Source organism: Aythya marila, assembly GCF_965140915.1.
Source record: "Aythya marila genome assembly, chromosome: 5".
Taxonomy (NCBI): Eukaryota; Metazoa; Chordata; class Aves; order Anseriformes; family Anatidae; genus Aythya; species Aythya marila.
In genome coordinates, this window is record NC_139046.1 from 20,541,635 (window position 1) to 20,555,906 (window position 14,272).

General features: G+C 45.8%; 1 protein-coding gene across 5 annotated transcripts in view; it reads left to right on the forward strand.

Annotated features, from left to right (window-relative positions):
• LOC309878827 (receptor-type tyrosine-protein phosphatase eta-like) overlaps positions 1–14,272 on the forward strand; it is a 73,075-nt gene that overhangs the window by 43,111 nt on the left and 15,692 nt on the right. For 2 of the 5 annotated variants that reach the window (XM_082761807.1, XM_082761808.1), the window contains exons 2-10: positions 2,137–2,155; positions 3,482–3,622; positions 4,332–4,598; positions 5,927–6,190; positions 7,515–7,778; positions 8,910–9,176; positions 10,527–10,784; positions 11,918–12,175; positions 12,729–12,995. In XM_082761807.1, the coding sequence (XP_082617933.1) occupies positions 2,137–2,155; positions 3,482–3,622; positions 4,332–4,598; positions 5,927–6,190; positions 7,515–7,778; positions 8,910–9,176; positions 10,527–10,784; positions 11,918–12,175; positions 12,729–12,995 (2,005 nt within the window). The remainder of the gene's footprint in view (positions 1–2,136; positions 2,156–3,481; positions 3,623–4,331; positions 4,599–5,926; positions 6,191–7,514; positions 7,779–8,909; positions 9,177–10,526; positions 10,785–11,917; positions 12,176–12,728; positions 12,996–14,272) is intronic. The other 3 variants (XM_082761809.1, XM_082761810.1, XM_082761811.1) reach the window with 3 other exon arrangements.

Genomic DNA, 14,272 nt, shown 5'->3' on the forward strand with positions numbered 1-14,272 from the left:
GATTTCCTTCTGCTGTGTTTCTTCTAGTCAGCTTGTCTGCCTCACCTTTGCAGAATGCTTTTTATAGCCATTTATACGAAGAGCAAGACCTAATGGTATCCTCTAACTTTTTGAGAGTGTGTCTGCCAGGGCCTGTAACCCTGTTGCTGCTGGAGCTGGTTGTGGCAACAGCAGAGCTGAGGGGCGAGCTGTTTGGGATTCAGGCTCTACATTGTGTTGTCATGATATAGCCGCTTATTTCTAGTTAGCTTGTGGAAGCTCAGAAATGGAATGGGCAAGGGTGGAAGGGACCCCAGAGATGATCAAATCTACCCACACACACACCTGAAGCAGGGTCACCAGGGGCAGGTTGCTCAGGGCCGTTGCTCATTCATCACGTTGTTGGGTGGTAGCAACTTTGTCTAAGAAAACAGAGTGGAAAAAGAAAATGAGACAAAACCTGAAGTGCTTCAGGTAAATGTGTCAACCTTTGCTATCAGAAAGCTTAGTGTTTTGGGCGGGTAAGGCACCATCCACCATAAAGCTAAGCTGGATTTTCTAGAAACAATGCATTTTGAGGGCCAGCCCTTCTTCAGGCACCACCCGAGGAGTTGGGGATGGAGACAGTCTCCGATTGCCCACACCATAATGCTGGAAGACCCAGAGGTGTGTGGCCAGAAACCTCTTGTGCCTGCAAGCCCTCGTGGCACAAGGGAACCATGATCTTCTGGTCCCCAGCACTGTGCTGGGGCCCTGTGTGTTCTTGGGATGCGTACATCTCCCTGCTTGCCTTTACCTTCTAATGTGCATCTTTGTGAGGTGAATGGTTGTATTTAATTTTCTATGACTGCTGAAGCAGTCTTTTGTTTGTTGCCTGACAAAAGTGACTGCCGCAGTCGGTAGGTGTCAGCTGGAAATCACTATTTTTCTCTCAAGTGCCTTCAGACCCCTATCTGGTGCTTTTAGTGCGCTCTTTTAGGAGCATTTTGTGCTGCCACCTGGCGGGAGATGAAAAAAAGAATTTAGAGGGCAGTTTGTGTGGGGACTAGCAGGAAGGGGAATGGCTTACCTGGGAGGAAAAGCATGAAGTTGAAAGACTAAAAATATTTTCAACGCAAAATTCTTGTGTGCCTGTCAGTGTTTCTAGCAGACTAGTTTTAGGTTGCAGTTAATAGGCAGCTGTTGCTATTTCATGTGTACATATCACAGAATCACAGAATTTCTAGGTTGGAAGAGACCTCAAGATCATCGAGTCCAACCTCTGACCTAACGCTAACAAGTCCTCCACTAAACCATATCCCTAAGCTCTACATCTAAACGTCTTTTAAAGACCTCCAGGGATGGTGACTCCACCACTTCCCTGGGCAGCCTGTTCCAATGTCTAACAACCCTTTCAGTAAAGAAGTTCTTCCTAACATCCAACCTAAAACTCCCCTGGCGCAACTTAAGCCCATTCCCCCTCGTCCTGTCACCAGGCACGTGGGAGAACAGGCCAACCCCCACCTCACTACAGCCTCCTTTAAGGTACCTGCAGAGAGCAATAAGGTCGCCCCTGAGCCTCCTTTTCTCCAGGCTGAACAAGCCCAGCTCCCTCAGCCGCTCCTCATAGGATATTAAGAATATATGCTAAATGTTGTGAATTTTGACTTCACTGAATTGTTTCAGAAAATGCAAAATGCTCTTTTGTGAGAAGTAATAATAAAGTTTATGCAGCCATAGGATGAAAGAAAAATCCCTGTGAATAAAAACCCTATCAGTCTCATCTGCCTCTTTTTTTGTGGGATGGTATTGAGGGTAACTTAAGTCTCTTAATTAAGATCTGGGGTTTGTTTTTAAATTTCTATGTGCAAAATAACCACCATATGCCAAGCCAGGTTTTTGACAAAATAAACTTTGTCTGGTTAGAGGGAAAAAAATGTGGAAACTAACATTTTACCAGCACGCTTACTTTTTCTCTCTAATTGATCAGAATGTTTTTGGTGGTGTTTTTGTTAATAGATTTTTAGGTATTTCTTTTGCAGGTTGAGAAGCGTATAGTGAAACAATACTTTCTTTTTAAAACTTTTTTTTTTGTAGTACCTGTTACTTAAACAGTCCTTATTTTATTTGAGCCTCCAGTAGTTTTAAAGTTTTAATTTAATTCTTTTTGTTTTCTAGGTCAGATGTACAATTGTCTGTAAGTATTATTCTGTTACTCAATTATGTATTATTTTTTTTTGTACTTAACTTTTGCTGTCCTCTTTTTCTTTAGAAAGGTCAAAGAGCATCAGCTAACTATTTAAAAAAACCTACTGTAATTATTTTTTATAAAAAGCATTCAAAAATATAAACGCCTATTTGGTCACCATAATTCAAGCAGTGCATTTAAGGATATCTAAGGACATAAATGAGCATTTTAATCCATTTTTGCTTTTCAGTTTGTAAAGGGTTCTGGTAAAATCAAGTACAGGTTTAACATAGAAAGAGGAAAATATACATCAAAACAAACAACTTGGAGCAAAAATGACTCCCAAAATAATGATCCAAGGATTTTTTGAAGTCGGTATAGCAACTGCTGTGCTTACCAAGATGACAACGCTTCATATGTCACTAATTTCCAAAATTACTTGCAGATGAGATCTACCTTAATACCAAACATCAGACTTAAATGAGTTAGCCCTTAAGTTTCAGGACCAAACTAAAATGGGAGAGACAAACTCACATTTTATACTGCTTTAAACTGTATATAGTTCTGAAGGAGCTTTGAACTGTGAGTGAGTTTGGCTCATAGTATTTTCTTTGCTTTCAGTTTCATGTGAACCTGCATGTGTATCAGTTTTGATGAAACCGAGAAACAACTGTTCTGTTGGGATTCTGTCCAAATCCATGCTCCAGGACTAGAAATCCTGATGCTCACAATCACCTTTCCTAAGCATGCTTGCAGTGTGTATTGCTCATGTAACAATATCACAGTTTCAACTAAGATAGCAGTTTTTCTGTGTATTCTCACTGAAAGAGCTGAATCAACTCTCTCCTCACATTGGGCTGCACGATGTCAACCTAAAGTTTTCTGTAACTATATAATATCTGCCTTACGGGAAACAGTATGTGAATACCAGATTTGTTTTTTTCTTTACTCTCATACACTGGGGCTAAGAAAAAAAGTTGCTGTGCCAGGTTGAGTAAAGCAGTTAGCTTTACATAATAACAATGCACATACAGACTGTACTTCTAAGTTTTTTTAAAAAAACTGTACAGAGCAGCTCATGGTAGCCTTCATTCAAACTATGAGTTGAGTCACTGAATACCTGAAGCAATGTGGCAATTTCTTGATCTAACATAAATTGTCTGACAAAAGTGGTAAAAACAGGAAACGTGCAATGAAATCTCTGTAGGAGAACAGATTAAAAAACAGAGGAGACTGGGTCTCTGCAGGGTATCTGTAAATGGCTGTATTTTTTCACATGGGGAATCCAGAATCTTTGTAAAGATATTTACTGCCTTGTATTTTTTTTTCTTTCAGGTACTGAGGATTGCAGATCAAAAAACTTAATTGCAGAAATGGGAGCCAGTAGTAATTATGATTTATCAGTAAACTCTCCAAGTAGGAACAAAAGATCATCAGGGGACATGCCGCTAACTGTTGATGCGAACAATGTAACATGTAAGTGATTCGGAATGCCACCGGGATGTGAACCTTTAGTGTATTCTGTGCTTTTACACTATGTTAGCATTTTAAGTCTGAACTATAGTTCACGGTGCAAGGATCGTGGCAGGAAGTGGATCCAACTGCTTCACTGGAGTAGAGAATGAGCAAAAAAAAAAAAAAATTATCTACACAACTGACTAAGAGTGTAACTGAACAATGTGATTGTAGAATGGCCTTGAAATAGTTTTATCACCATTAGACTTGGGTTCCCTTCCCTGCTGATTATGGCAAATTTTTACAGTACAGCTGCAGCAGTTCAAATATGTGACCTAGAGATTTGAAATATATATGTGATAGAGTACAGCTGAAATAACCTCTACCTGGATCTAGAGGAGAGTTTTGTGAATCTTGCAGATCTTCTCTTTAGGATAGCTAGCTCAGGGAAAAATGAATAAATAAATAAATTGTATGTGGAATTCTTTCTCAGCAGCTTGCATAAAGTTGACAAGTAAGGTATGGAAGTCACCACAGTGCACCAAGACAGTTTTAATCTTTGAGATGAAGTGAGTCTTCAGGAGTTGCAGGAAGATCATAGAGCTAGCAATCATGCTATATAACATAAAAGAATGTCTTGATTAAAATAGAAATTGGTTGAGGAAAATACAATAGTTTTTCCATGCTCTGCATTTCTCTATCTTGACAGTATATTTTCTTGCCTTTCCAGGGCATGGCCAAGTTCATAATCTCCAGGTAGTGGATGTTGGTGTGACATCTGTCAAATTGACGTGGGAGGTGAACAACAGTACTTCGGACCCCTACATGTACGGGATAGAGATTGTAAATGGTACCTCCATTTGGAACAAGACAACAAATGCTACAGAAGCTGAAATTACTGAGTTAATTCCTGGGACAAACTACAGTTTCACAGTCTTTGCAGTAGCGGCTGATGGTCAGACGGAAGGAGAAGGAGCTTCCATAAGCCAGTATACAAGTAAGTCTCAGCTACTTGCGGTCGTGTTAGTGTTGGGCCGTGTTGTGCTGTGCAGCTCGGGGCTCTGCCTTGCTGTGTGAGGCTTGTAGTTCAGTATGGCTGTGGACAGAGGGGATGTTTTGGTGCTGGAGCCTGATGTGGGCTATATGCCAAGCATGGGAGGTTAGAATGCAGAAGAAGCATAACCTTGACAGTAAGCAGTTTGTGAAACTAAAGTCACTAAAGCTTGCAGCATAGAGATTTTTCTTGAGAACCTATCTTTCCTAAGTTTGGAGGGGAAATAGACTTTAAGAAATAACAATTTTAAATACTTATATTGCGATTTGAAATTCCATTTTATTTTATTGTATAATGCTATTAAGACTTTTTTTTTTCTGTTTTGTTTTGTTTTGTTTTTTTAATTAGCAACTGTGGGCTTCAGACACGTGTTTTCAATGTGCCTAAGCACAAAGCAGATTGCATGTGGGGAGTTTCTGTGATTTGGGTCCTGTGTCTGCCATCAGGCTGCAGCAGGAGCACAAGCATCGGGCAGCGCTAGTTGAGGAGAATTGCCTTGGCCATTCAGCACCTTACTGTGCTGGGTGTCCTACGTCTGGATGCACAGTGTTGAAGGGCCAGTTTTTGAGCTGGCCTGCGAGGCTGTAGCACAGCCTGGTCTTTCCCCATGCTGCATGTCAAATGAAACCTATGCTTCCACTTGTCATTTTTGTTGCCCAGAAACGTGCACGTGAATGTGTTTGTGAATTTGCCGTTGATTCCCAGAACCTGTCCACTCTGCCTGTCGGTGATGACTGGTGACTGACCGTAGACAGAGGCACAGAGAACAGAGTGCCGCAGAGAGGTTGTGGGGAGGTGTTCCCTGTTCTCCTGGTCCCGGAGTGAGGTTGGGGCCTGAGCAGGGTGGTCCTGGGTGATCATTTCAGTTTCTCTTCCAGCAATCATTTAGCTTCCTTACCTCAGACTGTGCCAAGGAGCACCACCGTCGTCTTTGGCACCTTCATCTGCACAATTGTCTCCTTCCTGCACAGCTCTCTGGGCTCCGAAGAGGAGCCCTAGGAGCACTGGCACGGTATTGGTGTGTGCTCCTGCTTCTAAATGTGAGTGGGAGATGAATCCCACTGGAGACGCCTTTTCCTTACTCTTGCCTTGCAGGCCTATTGATGGATGAGCCTCTGGGAGCATCTGGTGCTGTTGCTGGGTGCCCCTGCACTCGGAATGACGAGTGGCATGAAGGGAGTGAAGCAGTGGCGTGCCTGTGTTTTTGTGTTTTTCCCTGTTTGCCAGCAGATGTTGTTAGAGGTTGATGGATTGTTATCTTGCCTTTCCAGAGCCCAGCAAAGTTGATCTCCAGGTAGTGGATGTTGGTGAGACATCTGTCAACTTGATGTGGGAGGTGAACGACAGTGCTTCGGACAGCTACACGTATAGGATAGAGGTTTCAAATGGTACCTCCGTTTGGAACAAGACAAAAAATGCTACAGAAGCTGAAATTACCGAGTTAAATCCTGGGACAAACTACAGTTTCACAGTATTTGCAGTAGCGGCTGATGGTCAGACGGAAGGAGAAGGAGCGTCCATAAGCCAGTATACAAGTAAGTCTCAGCTACTTGCAGTCGTGTTAGTGTTGGGCCGCGTTGTGCTGTGCAGCTCGGGGCTCTGCCTTGCTGTGTGAGGCTTGTAGTTCAGTATGGCTGTGGACAGAGGGGATGTTTTGGTGCTGGAGCCTGATGTGGGCTGTATGTCAAGCATGGGAGGTTAGAATGCAGAAGAAGCATAACCTTGACAGTAAGCAGTTGGTGAAACTAAAGTCACTAAAGCTTGCAGCATAGAGATTTTTCTTGAGAACCTATTTTTCCTAAGTTTGGAGGGGAAAGAGACTTTAAAAAAATAACTATTATAAATTTTTAAATTGCATTAGAAATTCCATTTTATTTTTTGTCAAACTCTATTAAAATAGATTTGTATAAAAAACGCTATCAGCCTAGGCTTCAGACGCCTGTTTTCAATGCGCCCATGCACAAAGCAGATTGTACGTGGGGAGTTTCTGTGATTTGGGTCCCCTGTCTGCCATCAGGCTGCAGCAGGAGCACGAGCATCCGGCAGCACTAGTTGAGGAGAATTGCCTTGGACATTCAGCACCTTACTGTGCTGGGTTTCCTACATCTGGATGCACAGAGTTGAAGGGCCAGTTTTTGAGCTGGCCTGCAAGGCTGTAGCACAGCCTGGTCTTTCCCCATGCTGCATTTCAAAGGAAACCGATGCTGGCTCCTGCCATTGGTGTTGCCCAGAAATGCGTGTGTGAATGTGCTTGTGGCTTTGCCGTTGATTCCCAGAATCTGTCCACTCTGCCTGTCAGTGATAACTGGTGACTGACAGAGGCACAGAGAACAGAGTGCCGCAGAGAGGTTGTGGGGAGGTGTTCCCTGTTCTCCTGGTCCCGGAGTGAGGTTGGGGCCTGAGCAATGTGGTCCTGGGTGATCATTTCTGTTTCTCTTCCAGCAATCATTTATCATCCTTACCTCGGGCTATGCCAAGGAGCACCACTGTCTTCTTTGGCACCTTTCGCCACACACTTGTCTCCTTCCTGCACAGCTCTCTGGGCTCCGAAGAGGAGCCCTAGGAGCACTGGCACGGTATTGGTGTGTGCTCCTGCTTCTAAATGTGAGTGGGAGATGAATCCCACTGGAGACGCCTCTTCCGTACTCTTGCCTTCCAGGCCTATTGATGGATGAGCCTCTGGGAGCATCTGGTGCTGTTGCTGGGTGCCCCTGCACTCGGAATGACGAGTGGCATGAAGGGAGTGAAGCAGTGGTGTGCCTTTGTTTTTCTGTGTTTTTTTTTGTTTGTTTGTTTGTTTGTCCCCAATTGTCATCAGATATTGTTAGAGGTTGATGGATTGTTGTCTTGCCTTTCCAGGGCCCAGCAAAGTTGATCTCCAGGTAGTGGATGTTGGTGAGACATCTGTCAACTTGACGTGGCAGGTGAACGACAGTGCTTCGCACTCCTACACGTACAGGATAGAGATTGCAAATGGTGCCTCCGTTAGAAACAAGACAACAAATGCTACAGAAGCTGAAATTACCGAGTTAATTCCAGGGACAAACTACAGTTTCACAGTATTTGCAGTAGCGGCTGATGGTCAGACAGAAGGAGAAGGAGAGCCCAAAAGCCAGTTTACAAGTAAGGAACCGGTGCCTCTCACCTGCAGTGCCTAAACAAGCAGTTTGTAACAGAGCCTTGCTTTTCCTCCCTATATTTCCAACTTCTTACTGTTTTGCATTGCTGTGCTGCTTTAGTCCAGGCTCCTGTGAGCATGAATGTCTGGCTGTCCTTGATAAAAAGGTGACAGTCTGAGACTGTGAGAGCTGCCTGTGGAGCAGTTAGCCTTGTTGAATGCCCAAGCTGTTGAGCTATGTAGAAATCCAGATGCTACGACAGCATGACCTTGCCTGGACATCAGGGCTGAATGGGCCCCATACAGAGTCTCTTGGTGCAGGTTGTCATCAGGTTTTATGCGGGGCTGTGTTGTGCTAGGATCCAGTGCCCAGGATCACAGAGAGTTACTGATCTTGAAGCTTGTTTTGAGCTGTCTGCAGAGGCCCATGGCCCGGGGCTTCTGTGAGCTGTGCCATTGCCTAGGACCGCGTTATCAGGAGTGGTGCCAGCTCTGTCTGCTTTGTGCTCTGGCACCTTTTCCCCAGATCAGAGGGACAGATGGAAGAAGAGCTTTCTTCTGTGTTGAGCTCAGGATGTGGAAGGGGAACAGGCAGCATCCATATACAGAGCAATTAGGGGCAGCGTGTCCTGGAGCTGCTTCTACTCAGCAGAGCTTGTCTAAGCTGCCCAAGGTGAGTCTTGTCGGCCCAGTGTTTGTGCTGCTTTAGACTTGCCGACCTCGACCCCCAGTGCGGGCCACTGTTGCCTGCAAAGTTTCCTTCTGGTGTCCCCGAGAGGCTGTGCTGGAAAGCTCAGATTAAGACACTCACAGGCAAAGTCTTGAACTAATAGTCCAACGCTGTCCAGCATTCTGCTTCCTTTCCTGAATTCCATCTGTTTACCTGTCTGGGAAGCCGTTGTGGAAACAAGTAATTTCAGTGTGTGAAATAAACTAAAGAGAATCTCCTCCAAAATTTCTGTGGCCTTTCCTGAGATACATGTATGTCCCTGGATATTGGCAGCAGGGCATTGATACTGGACAAGTGCTGAATGGTTACAGTCAACGCTTAATCTGTGTGGAATAGTAAATGTTGCTGTGTTTTTTCCACTCTCTGTATTTCTCTGTCTTGACAGTTTATTTTCTTGCCTTTCCAGAGCCCAGCAAAGTAGATGATCTCCAGGTAGTGGATGTTGGTGTGGCATCTGTCAACTTGATGTGGGAGGTGAACGACAGTGCTTCGGACAGCTACACGTATAGGATAGAGATTTCAAATGGTACCTCCATTAGGAACAAGACAGAAAAAGCCACAAAAGCCGAAATTACCGGGTTAATCCCAGGGACAAACTACAGTTTCACAGTATTTGCAGTAGCGGCTGATGGTAAGACAGAAGGAGACGGAGCTTCCATAAGCCAGTATACAAGTAAGTCTCAGCTGCTTGCAGTCGTGTTAGTGTTGGGCCATGTTGTGCTGTGCAGCTCGGGGCTCTGCCTTGCTGTGTGAGGCTTGTAGTTCAGTATGGCTGTGGACAGAGGGGATGTTTTGGTGCTGGAGCCTGATGTGGGCTATATGCCAAGCATGGGAGGTTAGAATGCAGAAGAAGCATAACCTTGACAGTAAGCAGTTTGTGAAACTAAAGTCACTAAAGCTTGCAGCATAGAGATTTTTCTTGAGAACCTATCTTTCCTAAGTTTGGAGGGGAAAGAGACTTTAAAAAGTAACTATTTTAAAATATTAAATAGAGTATTGAAATTCCATTTTATTTTATTATCAAAATCTATTAAAATAGATTTGTATAAAAAACGCTATCAGCCTAGGCTTCAGACGCCTGTTTTCAATGCGCCCATGCACAAAGCAGATTGCACATGGGGAGTTTCTGTGATTTGGGTCCCGTGTCTGCCATCAGGCTGCAGCAGGAGCGTGAGCTTTGGGCCACGCCAGTTGAGGAGAATTGCGTTGGCCATTCAGCACCTTACTGTGCTGGGTGTCCTACGTCTGGATGCACGGTGTTGAAGGGCCAGTTTTTGAGCTGGCCTGCGAGGCTGTAGCACAGTCTGGTCTTTCCCCATGCTGCATTTCAAAGGAAACCGATGCTGGCTCTTGTCATTTGTGTTGTCCAGAAATGCATGTGTGAATGTGCTTGTGAATTTGCCGTTGATTCCCAGAACCTGTCCACTCTGCCTGTTGGTGATGACTGGTGACTGACCGTTGGCAGAGGCACAGCGAACAGAGTGCCGCAGAGAGGTTGTGGGGAGGTGTTCCCTGTTCTCCTGGTCCCGGAGTGAGGCTGGGGCCTGAGCAGTGGAAAAGGAGCAGGGTGGTCCAGGGTGATCATTTCTGTTTCTCTTCCAGCAATCATTTAGCTTCCTATACCTCGGGCTGTGCCAAGGAGCACCACCATTGTCTTTGGCACCTTCATCTGCACACTTGTCTCCTTCCTGCACAGATCTCTGGGCTCCCAAGAGGAGCCCTAGGAGCGCTGGCATGGTGTTGGTGTGTGCTCCTGCTTCTAAATGTGAGCTGGAGATGAATCCCACTGGAGACACTTTTCCTTACTCTTGCCTTCCAGGCCTGTTGAGGGATGAGCCTCTGGGTGCATCTGGTGCTGTTGCTGGGTGCCCCTGCACTTGGAATGACGAGTGGCATGAAGGGAGTGAAGCAGTGTCATGCCGTTGTTTTTGTGTGTGGTTTTTTTTTTGTTTGTTTGTTTGTTTGTCCCCAATTGTCATCAGATATTGTTAGAGGTTGATGGATTGTTGTCTTGCCTTTCCAGGGCCCAACAAAGTTCATGATATCCAGGTAGTGGATGTTGGTGAGACATCTGTCAGCTTGACATGGGAGGTGAACGACAATCCTTCGGACCCCTACACGTACAGGATACAGATTGCAAATGTTGGGAACAAGACATCAGATGCTACAAATGCCAATATTACCGGGTTAATCCCAGGGACATGTTACAATTTCACGGTATTTTCAGTAGCGGCTGATGGTAAGACAGAAGGAGAAGGAGAGCCCAAAAGCCAGTGTACAAGTAAGGAACCGGTGCCTCTCACCTGCAGTGCCTAAACAAGCAGTTTGTAACAGAGCCTTGCTTTTTCTCCCTATATTTCCAACTTCTTACTGTTTTGCATTGCTGTGCTGCTTTACTTCAGGCTCCTGTGGGCATGAATGTCTGGCTGTCCTTGATAAAAAGGTGACAGTCTGAGACTGTGAGAGCTGCCTGTGGAGCAGTTAGCCTTGTTGAATGCCCAAGCTGTTGAGCTATGTAGAAATCCAGATGCTACGACAGCATGACCTTGCCTGGACATCAGGGCTGAATGGGCCCCATACAGAGTCTCTTGGTGCAGGTTGTCATCAGGTTTTATGCGGGGCTGTGTTGTGCTAGGATCCAGTGCCCAGGATCACAGAGAGTTACTGATCTTGAAGCTTGTTTTGAGCTGTCTGCAGAGGCCCATGGCCCGGGGCTTCTGTGAGCTGTGCCATTGCCTAGGACCGCGTTATCAGGAGTGGTGCCAGCTCTGTCTGCTTTGTGCTCTGGCACCTTTTCCCCAGATCAGAGGGACAGATGGAAGAAGAGCTTTCTTCTGTGTTGAGCTCAGGATGTGGAAGGGGAACAGGCAGCATCCATATACAGAGCAATTAGGGGCAGCGTGTCCTGGAGCTGCTTCTACTCAGCAGAGCTTGTCTAAGCTGCCCAAGGTGAGTCTTGTCGGCCCGGTGTTTGTGCTGCTTTAGACTTGCCGACCTCGACCCCCCAGTGCGGGCCACTGTTGCCTGCAAAGTTTCCTTCTGGTGTCCCCGAGAGGCTGTGCTGGGAAGCTCAGATTAAGACACTCACAGGCAAAGTCTTGAACTAATAGTCCAACGCTGTCCAGCATTCTGCTTCCTTTCCTGAATTCCATCTGTTTACCTGTCTGGGAAGCCGTTGTGGAAACAAGTAATTTCAGTGTGTGAAATAAACTAAAGAGAATCTCCTCCAAAATTTCTGTGGCCTTTCCTGAGATACATGTATGTCCCTGGATATTGGCAGCAGGGCATTGATACTGGACAAGTGCTGAATGGTTACAGTCAACGCTTAATCTGTGTGGAATAGTAAATGTTGCTGTGTTTTTTCCACTCTCTGTATTTCTCTGTCTTGACAGTTTATTTTCTTGCCTTTTCCAGAGCCCAGCAAAGTAGATGATCTCCAGGTAGTGGATGTTGGTGTGACATCTGTCAACTTGACGTGGGAGGTGAACGACAATGCTTCGCACTCCTACACCTACAGGATAGAGATTGCAAATGTTAGGAATGAGACATCAAATGCTACAGAAGCCGAAATTACCGGGTTAATCCCAGGGACATGTTACAATTTCAGGGTATTTGCAGTAGCGGCTGATGGTCAGACGGAAGGAGAAGGAGCTTCCATAAGCCAGTGTACAGGTAAGTCTCAGCTGCTTGCAGTCGTGTTAGTGGTGGGCCGCGTTGTGCTGTGCAGCTCGGGGCTCTGCCTTGCTGTGTGAGGCTTGTAGTTCAGTATGGCTGTGGACAGAAGGGATGTTTTGGTGCTGGAGCCTGATGTGGGCTGTATGCTAATCGTGGGAGGTTAGAGTGCAGCAGAAACATTTGTCCAGATCTGATTTTGTTTTTTGTTTTAATTGTCTTCCTTCCCTATCTCCTTCTTGGCCCTCATCTCCTTCCTGCCCACTTTTCTAGCTCTGGAATGCTGACACAGTGTTGTCATATGCTCATGCTTTGGAGAGCAAAGTGGATATGGAGGCCACTCAAGATGACTATTCTTTTTTGAAGTTTTCCTTTACAATCCCGTTGATGGACAAGCCTCTGGGAGCATCTGGTGCTGTTGCTGGGTTCCCCTGCACTCTGAACAACAAGTGGCATGAATAGAGTGAAGCAGTGGTGTGCCTGAGTTTTTTTCTGTCCCTGTTTGCCAGCAGATGTTGTTAGAGGTTGATGGATTGTTGTCTTGCCTTTCCAGAGCCCAACAAAGTTCTTGATCTCCAGGTAGTGGATGTTGGTGAGACTTTTGTCAACTTGACATGGAAGGTGAACGACAATCCTTCGGACCCCTACACATACAGGATAGAGGTTGCAAATGGTACCTCTTTTTGGAATGAGACCTCAAATGTCACAGAAGCCGAAATTACCGAGTTAATTCCTGGGACAAATTACAATTTTACAGTATTTGCAGTAGCGGCTGATGGTCAGACGGAAGGAGAAGGAGCGTCCGTAAGCCAGTGTACAAGTAAGTCTCAGGTGCTTGCAGTCATGTTTTTGTGGGCCGTGTTGTGCTGTGCAGCTCGGGGCTCTGCCTGGCGGGTGAAATACTGCTGCAGGCATAGGTGCTACACACTGCCCACCTCTTGTTGGTCATGCTTGTGCGGACAGAGGTTGTGTGGAACATGGTTTCGCTTTCTCTTACTTCTGGTTTTGGGCTTCGCACCCATGTTTTGAAGGGCTCCCACATGGTGTATTTTGCCTGCAGAACTTCACCCATTGGAAGGATGTTTGGCTGTGGCTGAGTCGTGGCAGCACTTCTGGGTAGCTCTTGTCTATGCTGCTCCACTCAGCTCCTCAGCAGAGTGGTGAGGATGGAGGTGATCCTGTGTTCGTTATGCTAAGCACTGTGATATTTTCCCCTTGTTGCGTTGCTTTGTCCTTTCCTTTGCTTTGTTTAACTGAGGTGAAGTGAATCTGTTTACAGGTTTTTACTGAGATTTCCTAGATGCCTCGTGATGAACCCATTACAAGCGTCTCTGGCACTTCGAACGTGCTGCTTGGCTTCTCATAATGCTAATTAGTCTGTGCAAGAGAGTCCAGTGTGGCTCTGCCTCTGCTGCTTTTGTCTTTGTCAGCAAACTTTTGTGGCTATTGAGTCTTGTCTTGCCTTTCACAGAGCTAGTTCAGTTGTTTGGTCTCCAGGATCTTTTACGCTGGTTTGAGCAGCCTGTGCTCCTGTAACTGGTGACCACAAGGTCTTGTCTTGCCAGGGCTAGCTACAACCTAGTCCTGAAGGAGGTGGCTTAGTCTGTCCTGTCTTGATCCCTGGGGTCCTGTCCTAGAGCAAGACCCCCTGTCACAGAGTGACCCCTGGGACTTGGAGCAGTTTCCCTCCCTTTTTCTGGAGAGAGGGCGGCTGAGAGGCTGTTTGGAATGGCTCACACGCTGCTCCTGCTGTAACTCTCTGCTAGGTCTCCCCCTTCCTCTGTTTGGCACCAAGTTGAAGGGTCACTTGTGGTTCTTTTCAGTCTCCTTCACGTTTTCTTTGGATTCACTCTTATTTCCTCTTGGATCATTGGTGTGTACTCCAGTCACTTTCTACATGTACAGTGACCCTAGTGCTCTTGTCTACCGTCCCCATGGGGCCATGTATAACTTCTTCTTTACATGCTAGCAAGTTTACATCCTTCAGTCCTGCATTCTTTTCTTTGTATCCATGCTCATCCGTTGCTGGAGACAGCATAGATGACCGGATTAAGTTTTTGTTAGATCTGGTCCAGCTATCCGTGAGCAACTGAGGGC